The sequence below is a fragment of the Protomyctophum parallelum genome (genome assembly GCF_964188405.1).
Source record: "Protomyctophum parallelum genome assembly, chromosome: 17".
NCBI classification, from domain to species: Eukaryota; Metazoa; Chordata; class Actinopteri; order Myctophiformes; family Myctophidae; genus Protomyctophum; species Protomyctophum parallelum.
The window spans coordinates 27,267,057-27,287,261 of NC_139719.1; the positions used below are offsets into that span (position 1 = coordinate 27,267,057).

The window sequence follows — 20,205 nt, forward strand, 5'->3', positions numbered from 1 at the left end:
TCATCCTAACCTGTGTTTCCGAAGTGCCTTGAATGCACCATCACTGCAGATCAAATTGCATCGTATCGCAACGCCTTCAAATTTCTATAAAATCGCTATCAAATTACATCGTGAACAGGGGTGAATTGTAACATATCGGCAGGAGCTTCAATGTATAGTTAATGTATCGTATCGCTGGCAGTGTATTGAGATGCTAGCGAATCGTAACCTGACTCTGCCAGATGGGGGCGGTATTGGGTAACCATGTTCCCCAACACAGCATCCATCTGGAATCTCTCAGGGAGTTGAGCTAACACCGAACCGCTCCGTGGTTCGAACCAATCAGCGTGAGCTAAGGGCGGGATATGTGCGAAACCGGATGTGAAGCTATATAGACACGTCAATATGATTGGTTGTGTTTGCACGCCCACACGGTGATAGACAGACGGTCCCATCCAATCATCTACCAAGTATCTTGAAAAAAAGGAACAGCCCGTCATCGAATTTGCTTCCGAGATCCCAGATCCCAATAAGCTGTGAAACAAATTTGTGTAGCAAGCTTCTTGGATCTGGCAGCGTCAGATTAAGCGAATCGGCCTCAGTGATGAGATTCACATCCCTAGTACGGACGACACTGAAATATAAATGAATGAAACCCGCACCAGGTGCTTGTTTTATGTCCTAAACATGTGTGGGCCGTCGGTGGCCAATGAGTCGTCTTCTATTATAATAATACACACGTACGTACTTTGGGCTGACTCACTCTGTAACCATGGCAACCTCCAGGTTGGGACACCATGCCCGTGCTCAGGGACACTTTGACATGACAACGCATGTACATGCATGTGCACGCACACACACACACACACACACACACACGTACGTTTCCGCTAGGTCTCTCCAACTGGCAAGTAAACACCAGAAGCAGGGAAAAAGGCCTCATATGACTCATCATGTCATTGACCCTGACCCATAGGACATGACAGAACACCATGGCAATTGTGTTTCTGTTGCCAGGACACACCGTTCCATATTACTCACCCTCATAATAACTAAGAGCTGCTTTATATGTTAGATGTGTGTGTGTGTGTGTGTGTGTGTGTGTGTGTGTGTGTGTGTGTGTGTGTGTGTGTGTGTGTGTGTGTGTGTGCGTGTGCGTGTGCGTGTGCCTGTGTCTGTGTGTGTCTGCGTGTTTCAGTTCTCTCTGCATGTAATTCAGACAGACAGGGTGACAGACTGCGTCATCATCACGGATGTTCTCTGGACACTCTGTCCCTCTTCTCTTCAGACTCAATGCGCGCACGCACACACACACACACACACACACACACACACACACACACACACACACACACACATTTTGAAGCTGTGTGTGTGCTAGACCGCCAGTTCAGCTGTCAGCTCTCCCATAGAGGACGGTAAAATAGGAATGAGTCACTATACCTTCTTTCTCTCTCTCTCTCTCACCCATGGTCACGATGCGATTTGATCACGATTTGATTCTGCACAAGGTCATGCAATTTGGTTCGATACGATGCGATTTGTTCTACAGTGATGGTGCATTCAAGGCACCTCAGAAACACAGGATGTAAATCATGTAACCATGGATAGTTTTAGTTGTACGGGTAATGTCTCTTTTCACTGTGCCACTCTGCAGTGTATGATAACTGTCTCTCGCTCTCTCTCCTCTGTCTCCGCAGGTGAAGAACATCCTCTACCACTGTGCGAAGGAGTCGGTCGCCACCCTGAAGAGGAGCGCTGCAGAGGAGGACGCAGAGGACGAAGAGGAGGAGGAGGAGGGAGAGGAGAACTCATGACACTCCCTCCTCTGTCTTTCCCTCATCCTCCTCTGGAGGAAATTTCCCTCCCTCCCTCCTCCCCTCCCCCCAGGAGGAGTTCAAGGGTCACTGCTCGTCAGTCAGTGACAGATGAGGTCATCGCCCGAGCATAGTGGGGGGGGGGAGGAGGAGAACGTCGCCTGACCTCCGCAGCGTCTGGCCTGATGTCCCCACCTCACCCCCAGGACACCGTGTCACGGGACTCGAAACGACTATGTCACCCGCTCTGGGATGTTTCGTGGACTTGGCCACATGACCCTCTCAAATGCCAGCCATGTGATTAGAGACTACATACATGCACACATTCATGTGTGACCAAGACAGAGGTGGTCATGGGGGCGTCCTGCACATGACCTGAACCTCCGAGAGACCTCGTCATGTGATCCAAGACATGCAAACAAAAGAAGAAGAAGAAAATAATAATACTAGTCACGTGACTGAGTGCCACTCGACACCACGTGACCAGCAGGCGATATCAGCGTGTGCCTGGAGTTACACAGACACACTAACGTTCGTGTTCATCAACCATAATCCCAAACCTTCAGTGCCAACTGGACTAGAGACTTGAGCCATGAACGGGCCAGTTGGACTGACGGACAGGGGGCTAGGTGTGCACGTAGTCTGGCTTAGTGCTAGAATAACATTCACTCTCATTTCATCAGAAAGTAGAGAGGCAAAGAACATGGAAAACACAAAACCATGCACGGGTTTGCCCACAAGCCTTATTTGAACTCACTACATTTACATGAACGGTGGCTTGCTATGCGGCAGTGGTGCATCCAGTACTTTTTACCCATTTCCCTCCTCCTGTGTGGGTTGGAAATGCTCCTGAAACAAGCATTTAGATCAACTTCAGCGGCAGCTCAGCTGTCCTCTGAAAAACAATGCTAATTAAATTATTTTCACGGCAGGGCGGTATAAGCTCCCAACAGGCACAGTGGGGCCCCAGATGTTCCATGCTGGAAACGCTTGGTTAGGACGTCCGTCCTAGTCTGCTGAACCACCAAGGCTTCCCTCTGAGATCAAATTTGAGCGATGCTGGAGGGCTGCGGGATGGCCTGGCGGATACACAAAGCCATCCAAATCAGTAGAACTGGATTTAATCAGTGTCTGCCAGCGGCCCGTAAGACAGAGAAAGAGAGAAGCGTTGGCTATTGAAGATTTTGCTGATCATCACAGAATCACCAGCAGCGAAGCAACATCAGGATAACTGTGATTTACAGTGATTAAAAATCATAAGAAGAAAAAAAAACGAATTGAGGGAAGAAAACGAAATAAATTTGAAAAAAAGAAGAAAAGAAAAACACGAGAAACTGATAAATCTATTCAGAAATCTGAACCAGATTTTTGAATCTGCAAGCAAACAGCACTGCTGTTCCCTTGTTTGTTTGTTGTTCCTACCAGTAATGTGTCTGTTTCTGTTTGTCTGTTTTCTTGTGTTTTTTTGCGCTTTTGTTCGTCTTAATCTTTTCTTTCTTTATTTTTTTTCATACTGAACATTGTTTTGGTTCATTGTTTCTCCTCTGTGAAGATCTTGTATTTATTTTATAGTTTTATGATGCGATGTTCTTGATATAAAAACAAAAAAGCATTCATGTAAATGTGACTTGTACAGGTTTTTGTTTTTTGCAAAGTGATTTTCAGTTGTAATACGGCTCTACTGTGATGGAGGACACACATACACACACACACACACACGTTTGCGCGTGCACGCACGAGTGTCCGACCCTCACGCACAGACACACACACACACACACACACACACACAGACACACACACACACACACACACACACACACACTCACACACACACACAGATCTACGTACACACATACACCAGCTAATGCCTGTAACTTTGGGAATTGTTGCTGAGCTCCACAGTCCTCATGCCATAATTTTGTTTTTTGAAAAATTAACTGCCAAACTATTGTAAAGACATTGTAAAGTTGTATTATGTAAAGAATAAAAGCTAAAAAATACCTACATTGCTTATACACACTTCAGCATTTAAAAAAACTAAAAGTATTCACTGTAAAATTGAGACATTTACAACAAAAAAAGATGTAATTTATTTAAGAAAAATTAATTGTCTTGTTTTTTCTGTTTTGTTTTGTTCAGATTTGCTATGGTGAACTTTTGAAGTTAAATGATGGAAAAAAAGAAAAGAAAAACTCAACTATGTGTAAATATATACATATATACATTCACTGAGGTATTTTTTTAAAACATGGCTTGCTTCAATTTCAAATTTTAAAGTGCAAGTGTTACATGCTTTGTACATTGAAGTTCAGAAGGGTTTTACATTTTCCATTAAAATGGATTTATCAAATGATTTCGTTGCTGTCTTTAATGTATACTGTACATGAAAATAATATGATTACTTGTGATTCATCAAAGCAATTCATTTTATCGTTTGACATCCCTAGTATACAAAACGAACAGCTTTCAGTAATCATTTTTAATTATATATATCTCTGACATCTCAATCACATCTAAATCAGACATGACAGATGTTTTGTCACAAATTTTCTCTGTTATGTATTGGCATTTGCCATCATTACAGAATGGTATTATTTTGCCAAATTGTACTCTACCCATATTCATGCAATAAACCGCAATAAGGCACCTTGTATAGGGGCTTTTCATATGCCAGAAATTTGAATGAGTAAGTATTAATGACCAAGCAATTCAATGGCAGAAGATGATAAGACCACATGAGCTCTATAATCCTACCAAATTTTTTTGCAGTTTATATTTCTTCCCAGATCTCTATATTTACTGGTGCACAAATGATACAACCCAGATTTCTTATTTATTTGAATTATTTTTATGCCAACTATCACAACCAGCTGCTTAATGATTTTGAGAGTTCAAGGTTTAAGTTAAATCTTGATATCTAAAATGCGGAATGCCTAACGACAACCTAACTATACAGGCTAAAACGATAGAAGCATCTGTGCTCTGAACAACACTGGTCAGCGAGTGGTAGGCAATGGAAATGCATGCATTATGCATCATTATTTGATCCCTGAAATCCAACATCATAGAAGAAGAACACATTTATCCACAGTCACAAGGGGGCGCTCTGTAGTACCAAGACGATCTGACGAGTATAATAAACTGGAAGAAAAGTAATGAGTGTGTTCTGGAGCTGTTGATTGAGCTGAGCAGGAGCCAGGTTTCTAATTAAATTACTGCAGCATTGAGCTGTGGGAGGAACAGGCCTTGAACATGGAATGTCTGTACTGAAAGCCTGATGATTAGACCACTGCACCATCAGTCAGACACTCTCAGGCAAAGTCTCCTGGTAATTTTGAAGTGATCTTTTGTTCGTTAGCCTTCAGTTCGTAAAGTTTAAATAACACAGCATCATATTAATCAGATGTTTCTTAGCGCTGTTGAGGTTTTCTTTTGTATGATAGTGTAACAGCCGGGAATCGAACCCTGGTCTCCCACGTGGAAAGCCAACATCTTAACCACTATGACAATTAGAGTTTTGAGGTAGTCAGGCTGAGGCTGAGGCTGAGGCTGTGAGCCACTGCTAGAATAGCAGTAAATGAAGCTCAATAACTCTAGCATTAAACTTTAGGAAGAGTGGGATTTGAACATGAACTCTCTGTGCTGAATAACCCCTACTACACCATCACTCAGTAACATCTGCCTCTTTGTACTGTTGAAGCGATCTTTTGTATGTTAGCCTTCAGATAGTAAAGCCCCTGGGACTCCGAATCCATATTCAATACACACACTTTTGCTTCAACACTCAACAGCCTTGTGTGGCGCTGTCGACTAGAGCGCTTGGCTGTAAACCAAGAGGTTGTTGGTTCGAATCCACCTCGGGGACGATGGTGCTTTTAACATGATCCGAAGCAGTGCTGTTTAAACATTCTAGCTCTGTTTAACTCAAAAGCACCAGGAGAAATCTCCTGAATGCCCCAAGGTGCCTTGGCTCAATGGTGTGGAGCACTTGACCCGTTGCCTCTGCTACAGACAGTTGGCAGGTTCAAGTCCCATGTCATGACAGCAAGGTGCTGGGAAGGACCATCGGGAGACGGTGCTCTCTCCCCCTGTTTCCTGAGATGTAACGGTCGGGGGTTATGTTTGAAAGAACCCTGTCCACGTAAAGTTTTACAGATGAGAATTAGGTCAAACGTTTAAAAATAAAATAGCAATGCATTTTGGCACATCATCTGACAGAATAGTCTGTGTATTTGCATACTGGAGCCCGATTATAATCCTGGACAATGGCAATGTCATTTTCTTGACTTTTGACAATGAAAAAACTACACACTATAGTATATTTGTTTAAACATTTTCATCTTTTTTTTAATCGACATTTTCATGGTAAAAGGTTAGCTGGACAGGGTTCTTTCAGACATAAGCCCCAACCGTTACATCTCAGGAAACAGGGGGAGAGAGCACCGTCTCCCGATGGTCCTTCCCAGCACCTTGACGTCATGACATGGGACTTGAACCGGCCAACTGTCTGTAGCAGAGGCAACGGGTCAAGCGCTCCACACCATTGAGCCAAGGCACCTTGGGGCATTCAGGAGATTTCTCCTGGTGCTTTTGAGTTTTTATTTTTATTCAAGCCTTGAAAAGTTCAAATTACGGCAGCATTGAGCTGTGGGAGGAACAGGCCTTGAACATGGAATGTCTGTACTGAAAGCCTGATGATTAGACCACTGCACCATCAGTCAGACACTCTCAGGCAAAGTCTCCTGGTAATTTTGAAGTGATCTTTTGTTCGTTAGCCTTCAGTTCGTAAAGTTTAAATAACACAGCATCATATTAATCAGATGTTTCTTAGCGCTGTTGAGGTTTTCTTTTGTATGATAGTGTAACAGCCGGGAATCGAACCCTGGTCTCCCACGTGGAAAGCCAACATCTTAATCACTATGACAATTAGAGTTTTGAGGTAGTCAGGCTGAGGCTGAGGCTGAGGCTGTGAGCCACTGCTAGAATAGCAGTAAATGAAGCTCAATAACTCTAGCATTAAACTTTAGGAAGAGTGGGATTTGAACATGAACTCTCTGTGCTGAATAACCCCTACTACACCATCACTCAGTAACATCTGCCTCTTTGTACTGTTGAAGCGATCTTTTGTATGTTAGCCTTCAGATAGTAAAGCCCCTGGGACTCCGAATCCATATTCAATACACACACTTTTGCTTCAACACTCAACAGCCTTGTGTGGTGCTGTGGACTAGAGCGCTTGGCTGTAAACCAAGAGGTTGTTGGTTCGAATCCACCTCGGGGACGATGGTGCTTTTAACATGATCCGAAGCAGTGCTGTTTAAACATTCTAGCTCTGTTTAACTCAAAATCACCAGGAGAAATCTCCTGAATGCACCAGGAGAAATCTCCTGAATGCACCAGGAGAAATCTCCTGAATGCCCCAAGGTGCCTTGGCTCAATGGTGTGGAGCACTTGACCCGTTGCCTCTGCTACAGACAGTTGGCAGGTTCAAGTCCCATGTCATGACAGCAAGGTGCTGGGAAGGACCATCGGGAGACGGTGCTCTCTCCCCCTGTTTCCTGAGATGTAACGGTCGGGGGTTATGTTTGAAAGAACCCTGTCCACGTAAAGTTTTACAGATGAGAATTAGGTCAAACGTTTAAAAATAAAATAGCAATGCATTTTGGCACATCATCTGACAGAATAGTCTGTGTATTTGCATACTGGAGCCCGATTATAATCCTGGACAATGGCAATGTCATTTTCTTGACTTTTGACAATGAAAAAACTACACACTATAGTATATTTGTTTAAACATTTTCATCTTTTTTTTAATCGACATTTTCATGGTAAAAGGTTAGCTGGACAGGGTTCTTTCAGACATAAGCCCCAACCGTTACATCTCAGGAAACAGGGGGAGAGAGCACCGTCTCCCGATGGTCCTTCCCAGCACCTTGACGTCATGACATGGGACTTGAACCGGCCAACTGTCTGTAGCAGAGGCAACGGGTCAAGCGCTCCACACCATTGAGCCAAGGCACCTTGGGGCATTCAGGAGATTTCTCCTGGTGCTTTTGAGTTTTTATTTTTATTCAAGCCTTGAAAAGTTCAAATTACGGCAGCATTGAGCTGTGGGAGGAACAGGCCTTGAACATGGAATGTCTGTACTGAAAGCCTGATGATTAGACCACTGCACCATCAGTCAGACACTCTCAGGCAAAGTCTCCTGGTAATTTTGAAGTGATCTTTTGTTCGTTAGCCTTCAGTTCGTAAAGTTTAAATAACACAGCATCATATTAATCAGATGTTTCTTAGCGCTGTTGAGGTTTTCTTTTGTATGATAGTGTAACAGCCGGGAATCAAACCCTGGTCTCCCACGTGGAAAGCCAACATCTTAACCACTATGACAATTAGAGTTTTGAGGTAGTCAGGCTGAGGCTGAGGCTGAGGCTGAGGCTGTGAGCCACTGCTAGAATAGCAGTAAATGAAGCTCAATAACTCTAGCATTAAACTTTAGGAAGAGTGGGATTTGAACATGAACTCTCTGTGCTGAATAACCCCTACTACACCATCACTCAGTAACATCTGCCTCTTTGTACTGTTGAAGCGATCTTTTGTATGTTAGCCTTCAGATAGTAAAGCCCCTGGGACTCCGAATCCATATTCAATACACACACTTTTGCTTCAACACTCAACAGCCTTGTGTGGTGCTGTGGACTAGAGCGCTTGGCTGTAAACCAAGAGGTTGTTGGTTCGAATCCACCTCGGGGACGATGGTGCTTTTAACATGATCCGAAGCAGTGCTGTTTAAACATTCTAGCTCTGTTTAACTCAAAAGCACCAGGAGAAATCTCCTGAATGCCCCAAGGTGCCTTGGCTCAATGGTGTGGAGCACTTGACCCGTTGCCTCTGCTACAGACAGTTGGCAGGTTCAAGTCCCATGTCATGACAGCAAGGTGCTGGGAAGGACCATCGGGAGACGGTGCTCTCTCCCCCTGTTTCCTGAGATGTAACGGTCGGGGGTTATGTTTGAAAGAACCCTGTCCACGTAAAGTTTTACAGATGAGAATTAGGTCAAACGTTTAAAAATAAAATAGCAATGCATTTTGGCACATCATCTGACAGAATAGTCTGTGTATTTGCATACTGGAGCCCGATTATAATCCTGGACAATGGCAATGTCATTTTCTTGACTTTTGACAATGAAAAAACTACACACTATAGTATATTTGTTTAAACATTTTCATCTTTTTTTTAATCGACATTTTCATGGTAAAAGGTTAGCTGGACAGGGTTCTTTCAGACATAAGCCCCAACCGTTACATCTCAGGAAACAGGGGGAGAGAGCACCGTCTCCCGATGGTCCTTCCCAGCACCTTGACGTCATGACATGGGACTTGAACCGGCCAACTGTCTGTAGCAGAGGTAACGGGTCAAGCGCTCCACACCATTGAGCCAAGGCACCTTGGGGCATTCAGGAGATTTCTCCTGGTGCTTTTGAGTTTTTATTTTTATTCAAGCCTTGAAAAGTTCAAATTACGGCAGCATTGAGCTGTGGGAGGAACAGGCCTTGAACATGGAATGTCTGTACTGAAAGCCTGATGATTAGACCACTGCACCATCAGTCAGACACTCTCAGGCAAAGTCTCCTGGTAATTTTGAAGTGATCTTTTGTTCGTTAGCCTTCAGTTCGTAAAGTTTAAATAACACAGCATCATATTAATCAGATGTTTCTTAGCGCTGTTGAGGTTTTCTTTTGTATGATAGTGTAACAGCCGGGAATCAAACCCTGGTCTCCCACGTGGAAAGCCAACATCTTAACCACTATGACAATTAGAGTTTTGAGGTAGTCAGGCTGAGGCTGAGGCTGAGGCTGTGAGCCACTGCTAGAATAGCAGTAAATGAAGCTCAATAACTCTAGCATTAAACTTTAGGAAGAGTGGGATTTGAACATGAACTCTCTGTGCTGAATAACCCCTACTACACCATCACTCAGTAACATCTGCCTCTTTGTACTGTTGAAGCGATCTTTTGTATGTTAGCCTTCAGATAGTAAAGCCCCTGGGACTCCGAATCCATATTCAATACACACACTTTTGCTTCAACACTCAACAGCCTTGTGTGGTGCTGTGGACTAGAGCGCTTGGCTGTAAACCAAGAGGTTGTTGGTTCGAATCCACCTCGGGGACGATGGTGCTTTTAACATGATCCGAAGCAGTGCTGTTTAAACATTCTAGCTCTGTTTAACTCAAAAGCACCAGGAGAAATCTCCTGAATGCCCCAAGGTGCCTTGGCTCAATGGTGTGGAGCACTTGACCCGTTGCCTCTGCTACAGACAGTTGGCAGGTTCAAGTCCCATGTCATGACAGCAAGGTGCTGGGAAGGACCATCGGGAGACGGTGCTCTCTCCCCCTGTTTCCTGAGATGTAACGGTCGGGGGTTATGTTTGAAAGAACCCTGTCCACGTAAAGTTTTACAGATGAGAATTAGGTCAAACGTTTAAAAATAAAATAGCAATGCATTTTGGCACATCATCTGACAGAATAGTCTGTGTATTTGCATACTGGAGCCCGATTATAATCCTGGACAATGGCAATGTCATTTTCTTGACTTTTGACAATGAAAAAACTACACACTATAGTATATTTGTTTAAACATTTTCATCTTTTTTTTAATCGACATTTTCATGGTAAAAGGTTAGCTGGACAGGGTTCTTTCAGACATAAGCCCCAACCGTTACATCTCAGGAAACAGGGGGAGAGAGCACCGTCTCCCGATGGTCCTTCCCAGCACCTTGACGTCATGACATGGGACTTGAACCGGCCAACTGTCTGTAGCAGAGGCAACGGGTCAAGTGCTCCACACCATTGATCCAAGGCACCTTGGGGCATTCAGGAGATTTCTCCTGGTGCTTTTGAGTTTTTATTTTTATTCAAGCCTTGAAAAGTTCAAATTACGGCAGCATTGAGCTGTGGGAGGAACAGGCCTTGAACATGGAATGTCTGTACTGAAAGCCTGATGATTAGACCACTGCACCATCAGTCAGACACTCTCAGGCAAAGTCTCCTGGTAATTTTGAAGTGATCTTTTGTTCGTTAGCCTTCAGTTCGTAAAGTTTAAATAACACAGCATCATATTAATCAGATGTTTCTTAGCGCTGTTGAGGTTTTCTTTTGTATGATAGTGTAACAGCCGGGAATCGAACCCTGGTCTCCCACGTGGAAAGCCAACATCTTAACCACTATGACAATTAGAGTTTTGAGGTAGTCAGGCTGAGGCTGAGGCTGTGAGCCACTGCTAGAATAGCAGTAAATGAAGCTCAATAACTCTAGCATTAAACTTTAGGAAGAGTGGGATTTGAACATGAACTCTCTGTGCTGAATAACCCCTACTACACCATCACTCAGTAACATCTGCCTCTTTGTACTGTTGAAGCGATCTTTTGTATGTTAGCCTTCAGATAGTAAAGCCCCTGGGACTCCGAATCCATATTCAATACACACACTTTTGCTTCAACACTCAACAGCCTTGTGTGGTGCTGTGGACTAGAGCGCTTGGCTGTAAACCAAGAGGTTGTTGGTTCGAATCCACCTCGGGGACGATGGTGCTTTTAACATGATCCGAAGCAGTGCTGTTTAAACATTCTAGCTCTGTTTAACTCAAAAGCACCAGGAGAAATCTCCTGAATGCCCCAAGGTGCCTTGGCTCAATGGTGTGGAGCACTTGACCCGTTGCCTCTGCTACAGACAGTTGGCAGGTTCAAGTCCCATGTCATGACAGCAAGGTGCTGGGAAGGACCATCGGGAGACGGTGCTCTCTCCCCCTGTTTCCTGAGATGTAACGGTCGGGGGTTATGTTTGAAAGAACCCTGTCCACGTAAAGTTTTACAGATGAGAATTAGGTCAAACGTTTAAAAATAAAATAGCAATGCATTTTGGCACATCATCTGACAGAATAGTCTGTGTATTTGCATACTGGAGCCCGATTATAATCCTGGACAATGGCAATGTCATTTTCTTGATTTTGACAATGAAAAAACTACACACTATAGTATATTTGTTTAAACATTTTCATCTTTTTTTTAATCGACATTTTCATGGTAAAAGGTTAGCTGGACAGGGTTCTTTCAGACATAAGCCCCAACCGTTACATCTCAGGAAACAGGGGGAGAGAGCACCGTCTCCCGATGGTCCTTCCCAGCACCTTGACGTCATGACATGGGACTTGAACCGGCCAACTGTCTGTAGCAGAGGCAACGGGTCAAGCGCTCCACACCATTGAGCCAAGGCACCTTGGGGCATTCAGGAGATTTCTCCTGGTGCTTTTGAGTTTTTATTTTTATTCAAGCCTTGAAAAGTTCAAATTACGGCAGCATTGAGCTGTGGGAGGAACAGGCCTTGAACATGGAATGTCTGTACTGAAAGCCTGATGATTAGACCACTGCACCATCAGTCAGACACTCTCAGGCAAAGTCTCCTGGTAATTTTGAAGTGATCTTTTGTTCGTTAGCCTTCAGTTCGTAAAGTTTAAATAACACAGCATCATATTAATCAGATGTTTCTTAGCGCTGTTGAGGTTTTCTTTTGTATGATAGTGTAACAGCCGGGAATCGAACCCTGGTCTCCCACGTGGAAAGCCAACATCTTAACCACTATGACAATTAGAGTTTTGAGGTAGTCAGGCTGAGGCTGAGGCTGTGAGCCACTGCTAGAATAGCAGTAAATGAAGCTCAATAACTCTAGCATTAAACTTTAGGAAGAGTGGGATTTGAACATGAACTCTCTGTGCTGAATAACCCCTACTACACCATCACTCAGTAACATCTGCCTCTTTGTACTGTTGAAGCGATCTTTTGTATGTTAGCCTTCAGATAGTAAAGCCCCTGGGACTCCGAATCCATATTCAATACACACACTTTTGCTTCAACACTCAACAGCCTTGTGTGGTGCTGTGGACTAGAGCGCTTGGCTGTAAACCAAGAGGTTGTTGGTTCGAATCCACCTCGGGGACGATGGTGCTTTTAACATGATCCGAAGCAGTGCTGTTTAAACATTCTAGCTCTGTTTAACTCAAAAGCACCAGGAGAAATCTCCTGAATGCCCCAAGGTGCCTTGGCTCAATGGTGTGGAGCACTTGACCCGTTGCCTCTGCTACAGACAGTTGGCAGGTTCAAGTCCCATGTCATGACAGCAAGGTGCTGGGAAGGACCATCGGGAGACGGTGCTCTCTCCCCCTGTTTCCTGAGATGTAACGGTCGGGGGTTATGTTTGAAAGAACCCTGTCCACGTAAAGTTTTACAGATGAGAATTAGGTCAAACGTTTAAAAATAAAATAGCAATGCATTTTGGCACATCATCTGACAGAATAGTCTGTGTATTTGCATACTGGAGCCCGATTATAATCCTGGACAATGGCAATGTCATTTTCTTGATTTTGACAATGAAAAAACTACACACTATAGTATATTTGTTTAAACATTTTCATCTTTTTTTTAATCGACATTTTCATGGTAAAAGGTTAGCTGGACAGGGTTCTTTCAGACATAAGCCCCAACCGTTACATCTCAGGAAACAGGGGGAGAGAGCACCGTCTCCCGATGGTCCTTCCCAGCACCTTGACGTCATGACATGGGACTTGAACCGGCCAACTGTCTGTAGCAGAGGCAACGGGTCAAGCGCTCCACACCATTGAGCCAAGGCACCTTGGGGCATTCAGGAGATTTCTCCTGGTGCTTTTGAGTTTTTATTTTTATTCAAGCCTTGAAAAGTTCAAATTACGGCAGCATTGAGCTGTGGGAGGAACAGGCCTTGAACATGGAATGTCTGTACTGAAAGCCTGATGATTAGACCACTGCACCATCAGTCAGACACTCTCAGGCAAAGTCTCCTGGTAATTTTGAAGTGATCTTTTGTTCGTTAGCCTTCAGTTCGTAAAGTTTAAATAACACAGCATCATATTAATCAGATGTTTCTTAGCGCTGTTGAGGTTTTCTTTTGTATGATAGTGTAACAGCCGGGAATCGAACCCTGGTCTCCCACGTGGAAAGCCAACATCTTAACCACTATGACAATTAGAGTTTTGAGGTAGTCAGGCTGAGGCTGAGGCTGTGAGCCACTGCTAGAATAGCAGTAAATGAAGCTCAATAACTCTAGCATTAAACTTTAGGAAGAGTGGGATTTGAACATGAACTCTCTGTGCTGAATAACCCCTACTACACCATCACTCAGTAACATCTGCCTCTTTGTACTGTTGAAGCGATCTTTTGTATGTTAGCCTTCAGATAGTAAAGCCCCTGGGACTCCGAATCCATATTCAATACACACACTTTTGCTTCAACACTCAACAGCCTTGTGTGGTGCTGTGGACTAGAGCGCTTGGCTGTAAACCAAGAGGTTGTTGGTTCGAATCCACCTCGGGGACGATGGTGCTTTTAACATGATCCGAAGCAGTGCTGTTTAAACATTCTAGCTCTGTTTAACTCAAAAGCACCAGGAGAAATCTCCTGAATGCCCCAAGGTGCCTTGGCTCAATGGTGTGGAGCACTTGACCCGTTGCCTCTGCTACAGACAGTTGGCAGGTTCAAGTCCCATGTCATGACAGCAAGGTGCTGGGAAGGACCATCGGGAGACGGTGCTCTCTCCCCCTGTTTCCTGAGATGTAACGGTCGGGGGTTATGTTTGAAAGAACCCTGTCCACGTAAAGTTTTACAGATGAGAATTAGGTCAAACGTTTAAAAATAAAATAGCAATGCATTTTGGCACATCATCTGACAGAATAGTCTGTGTATTTGCATACTGGAGCCCGATTATAATCCTGGACAATGGCAATGTCATTTTCTTGATTTTGACAATGAAAAAACTACACACTATAGTATATTTGTTTAAACATTTTCATCTTTTTTTTAATCGACATTTTCATGGTAAAAGGTTAGCTGGACAGGGTTCTTTCAGACATAAGCCCCAACCGTTACATCTCAGGAAACAGGGGGAGAGAGCACCGTCTCCCGATGGTCCTTCCCAGCACCTTGACGTCATGACATGGGACTTGAACCGGCCAACTGTCTGTAGCAGAGGCAACGGGTCAAGCGCTCCACACCATTGAGCCAAGGCACCTTGGGGCATTCAGGAGATTTCTCCTGGTGCTTTTGAGTTTTTATTTTTATTCAAGCCTTGAAAAGTTCAAATTACGGCAGCATTGAGCTGTGGGAGGAACAGGCCTTGAACATGGAATGTCTGTACTGAAAGCCTGATGATTAGACCACTGCACCATCAGTCAGACACTCTCAGGCAAAGTCTCCTGGTAATTTTGAAGTGATCTTTTGTTCGTTAGCCTTCAGTTCGTAAAGTTTAAATAACACAGCATCATATTAATCAGATGTTTCTTAGCGCTGTTGAGGTTTTCTTTTGTATGATAGTGTAACAGCCGGGAATCGAACCCTGGTCTCCCACGTGGAAAGCCAACATCTTAACCACTATGACAATTAGAGTTTTGAGGTAGTCAGGCTGAGGCTGAGGCTGAGGCTGTGAGCCACTGCTAGAATAGCAGTAAATGAAGCTCAATAACTCTAGCATTAAACTTTAGGAAGAGTGGGATTTGAACATGAACTCTCTGTGCTGAATAACCCCTACTACACCATCACTCAGTAACATCTGCCTCTTTGTACTGTTGAAGCGATCTTTTGTATGTTAGCCTTCAGATAGTAAAGCCCCTGGGACTCCGAATCCATATTCAATACACACACTTTTGCTTCAACACTCAACAGCCTTGTGTGGTGCTGTGGACTAGAGCGCTTGGCTGTAAACCAAGAGGTTGTTGGTTCGAATCCACCTCGGGGACGATGGTGCTTTTAACATGATCCGAAGCAGTGCTGTTTAAACATTCTAGCTCTGTTTAACTCAAAAGCACCAGGAGAAATCTCCTGAATGCCCCAAGGTGCCTTGGCTCAATGGTGTGGAGCACTTGACCCGTTGCCTCTGCTACAGACAGTTGGCAGGTTCAAGTCCCATGTCATGACAGCAAGGTGCTGGGAAGGACCATCGGGAGACGGTGCTCTCTCCCCCTGTTTCCTGAGATGTAACGGTCGGGGGTTATGTTTGAAAGAACCCTGTCCACGTAAAGTTTTACAGATGAGAATTAGGTCAAACGTTTAAAAATAAAATAGCAATGCATTTTGGCACATCATCTGACAGAATAGTCTGTGTATTTGCATACTGGAGCCCGATTATAATCCTGGACAATGGCAATGTCATTTTCTTGACTTTTGACAATGAAAAAACTACACACTATAGTATATTTGTTTAAACATTTTCATCTTTTTTTTAATCGACATTTTCATGGTAAAAGGTTAGCTGGACAGGGTTCTTTCAGACATAAGCCCCAACCGTTACATCTCAGGAAACAGGGGGAGAGAGCACCGTCTCCCGATGGTCCTTCCCAGCACCTTGACGTCATGACATGGGACTTGAACCGGCCAACTGTCTGTAGCAGAGGTAACGGGTCAAGCGCTCCACACCATTGAGCCAAGGCACCTTGGGGCATTCAGGAGATTTCTCCTGGTGCTTTTGAGTTTTTATTTTTATTCAAGCCTTGAAAAGTTCAAATTACGGCAGCATTGAGCTGTGGGAGGAACAGGCCTTGAACATGGAATGTCTGTACTGAAAGCCTGATGATTAGACCACTGCACCATCAGTCAGACACTCTCAGGCAAAGTCTCCTGGTAATTTTGAAGTGATCTTTTGTTCGTTAGCCTTCAGTTCGTAAAGTTTAAATAACACAGCATCATATTAATCAGATGTTTCTTAGCGCTGTTGAGGTTTTCTTTTGTATGATAGTGTAACAGCCGGGAATCAAACCCTGGTCTCCCACGTGGAAAGCCAACATCTTAACCACTATGACAATTAGAGTTTTGAGGTAGTCAGGCTGAGGCTGAGGCTGAGGCTGTGAGCCACTGCTAGAATAGCAGTAAATGAAGCTCAATAACTCTAGCATTAAACTTTAGGAAGAGTGGGATTTGAACATGAACTCTCTGTGCTGAATAACCCCTACTACACCATCACTCAGTAACATCTGCCTCTTTGTACTGTTGAAGCGATCTTTTGTATGTTAGCCTTCAGATAGTAAAGCCCCTGGGACTCCGAATCCATATTCAATACACACACTTTTGCTTCAACACTCAACAGCCTTGTGTGGTGCTGTGGACTAGAGCGCTTGGCTGTAAACCAAGAGGTTGTTGGTTCGAATCCACCTCGGGGACGATGGTGCTTTTAACATGATCCGAAGCAGTGCTGTTTAAACATTCTAGCTCTGTTTAACTCAAAAGCACCAGGAGAAATCTCCTGAATGCCCCAAGGTGCCTTGGCTCAATGGTGTGGAGCACTTGACCCGTTGCCTCTGCTACAGACAGTTGGCAGGTTCAAGTCCCATGTCATGACAGCAAGGTGCTGGGAAGGACCATCGGGAGACGGTGCTCTCTCCCCCTGTTTCCTGAGATGTAACGGTCGGGGGTTATGTTTGAAAGAACCCTGTCCACGTAAAGTTTTACAGATGAGAATTAGGTCAAACGTTTAAAAATAAAATAGCAATGCATTTTGGCACATCATCTGACAGAATAGTCTGTGTATTTGCATACTGGAGCCCGATTATAATCCTGGACAATGGCAATGTCATTTTCTTGACTTTTGACAATGAAAAAACTACACACTATAGTATATTTGTTTAAACATTTTCATCTTTTTTTTAATCGACATTTTCATGGTAAAAGGTTAGCTGGACAGGGTTCTTTCAGACATAAGCCCCAACCGTTACATCTCAGGAAACAGGGGGAGAGAGCACCGTCTCCCGATGGTCCTTCCCAGCACCTTGACGTCATGACATGGGACTTGAACCGGCCAACTGTCTGTAGCAGAGGCAACGGGTCAAGTGCTCCACACCATTGATCCAAGGCACCTTGGGGCATTCAGGAGATTTCTCCTGGTGCTTTTGAGTTTTTATTTTTATTCAAGCCTTGAAAAGTTCAAATTACGGCAGCATTGAGCTGTGGGAGGAACAGGCCTTGAACATGGAATGTCTGTACTGAAAGCCTGATGATTAGACCACTGCACCATCAGTCAGACACTCTCAGGCAAAGTCTCCTGGTAATTTTGAAGTGATCTTTTGTTCGTTAGCCTTCAGTTCGTAAAGTTTAAATAACACAGCATCATATTAATCAGATGTTTCTTAGCGCTGTTGAGGTTTTCTTTTGTATGATAGTGTAACAGCCGGGAATCGAACCCTGGTCTCCCACGTGGAAAGCCAACATCTTAACCACTATGACAATTAGAGTTTTGAGGTAGTCAGGCTGAGGCTGAGGCTGTGAGCCACTGCTAGAATAGCAGTAAATGAAGCTCAATAACTCTAGCATTAAACTTTAGGAAGAGTGGGATTTGAACATGAACTCTCTGTGCTGAATAACCCCTACTACACCATCACTCAGTAACATCTGCCTCTTTGTACTGTTGAAGCGATCTTTTGTATGTTAGCCTTCAGATAGTAAAGCCCCTGGGACTCCGAATCCATATTCAATACACACACTTTTGCTTCAACACTCAACAGCCTTGTGTGGTGCTGTGGACTAGAGCGCTTGGCTGTAAACCAAGAGGTTGTTGGTTCGAATCCACCTCGGGGACGATGGTGCTTTTAACATGATCCGAAGCAGTGCTGTTTAAACATTCTAGCTCTGTTTAACTCAAAAGCACCAGGAGAAATCTCCTGAATGCCCCAAGGTGCCTTGGCTCAATGGTGTGGAGCACTTGACCCGTTGCCTCTGCTACAGACAGTTGGCAGGTTCAAGTCCCATGTCATGACAGCAAGGTGCTGGGAAGGACCATCGGGAGACGGTGCTCTCTCCCCCTGTTTCCTGAGATGTAACGGTCGGGGGTTATGTTTGAAAGAACCCTGTCCACGTAAAGTTTTACAGATGAGAATTAGGTCAAACGTTTAAAAATAAAATAGCAATGCATTTTGGCACATCATCTGACAGAATAGTCTGTGTATTTGCATACTGGAGCCCGATTATAATCCTGGACAATGGCAATGTCATTTTCTTGATTTTGACAATGAAAAAACTACACACTATAGTATATTTGTTTAAACATTTTCATCTTTTTTTTAATCGACATTTTCATGGTAAAAGGTTAGCTGGACAGGGTTCTTTCAGACATAAGCCCCAACCGTTACATCTCAGGAAACAGGGGGAGAGAGCACCGTCTCCCGATGGTCCTTCCCAGCACCTTGACGTCATGACATGGGACTTGAACCGGCCAACTGTCTGTAGCAGAGGCAACGGGTCAAGCGCTCCACACCATTGAGCCAAGGCACCTTGGGGCATTCAGGAGATTTCTCCTGGTGCTTTTGAGTTTTTATTTTTATTCAAGCCTTGAAAAGTTCAAATTACGGCAGCATTGAGCTGTGGGAGGAACAGGCCTTGAACATGGAATGTCTGTACTGAAAGCCTGATGATTAGACCACTGCACCATCAGTCAGACACTCTCAGGCAAAGTCTCCTGGTAATTTTGAAGTGATCTTTTGTTCGTTAGCCTTCAGTTCGTAAAGTTTAAATAACACAGCATCATATTAATCAGATGTTTCTTAGCGCTGTTGAGGTTTTCTTTTGTATGATAGTGTAACAGCCGGGAATCGAACCCTGGTCTCCCACGTGGAAAGCCAACATCTTAACCACTATGACAATTAGAGTTTTGAGGTAGTCAGGCTGAGGCTGAGGCTGAGGCTGTGAGCCACTGCTAGAATAGCAGTAAATGAAGCTCAATAACTCTAGCATTAAACTTTAGGAAGAGTGGGATTTGAACATGAACTCTCTGTGCTGAATAACCCCTACTACACCATCACTCAGTAACATCTGCCTCTTTGTACTGTTGAAGCGATCTTTTGTATGTTAGCCTTCAGATAGTAAAGCCCCTGGGACTCCGAATCCATATTCAATACACACACTTTTGCTTCAACACTCAACAGCCTTGTGTGGTGCTGTGGACTAGAGCGCTTGGCTGTAAACCAAGAGGTTGTTGGTTCGAATCCACCTCGGGGACGATGGTGCTTTTAACATGATCCGAAGCAGTGCTGTTTAAACATTCTAGCTCTGTTTAACTCAAAAGCACCAGGAGAAATCTCCTGAATGCCCCAAGGTGCCTTGGCTCAATGGTGTGGAGCACTTGACCCGTTGCCTCTGCTACAGACAGTTGGCAGGTTCAAGTCCCATGTCATGACAGCAAGGTGCTGGGAAGGACCATCGGGAGACGGTGCTCTCTCCCCCTGTTTCCTGAGATGTAACGGTCGGGGGTTATGTTTGAAAGAACCCTGTCCACGTAAAGTTTTACAGATGAGAATTAGGTCAAACGTTTAAAAATAAAATAGCAATGCATTTTGGCACATCATCTGA

At 44.1% G+C, this 20,205-nt stretch overlaps 1 protein-coding gene across 2 annotated transcripts in view; it reads left to right on the forward strand.

The window, feature by feature from the left end:
- The window catches only part of jmjd1cb (jumonji domain containing 1Cb), a 107,777-nt gene extending 103,631 nt beyond the window's left edge, over positions 1 to 4,146 (forward strand). For both annotated transcript variants that reach the window (XM_083787026.1, XM_083787027.1), the window contains one exon: positions 1,680 to 4,146. In XM_083787026.1, the coding sequence (XP_083643152.1) occupies positions 1,680 to 1,796 (117 nt within the window). In that variant the 3' untranslated portion in view covers positions 1,797 to 4,146. The remainder of the gene's footprint in view (positions 1 to 1,679) is intronic.
- Positions 4,147 to 20,205: the final 16,059 nt, after the last annotated feature.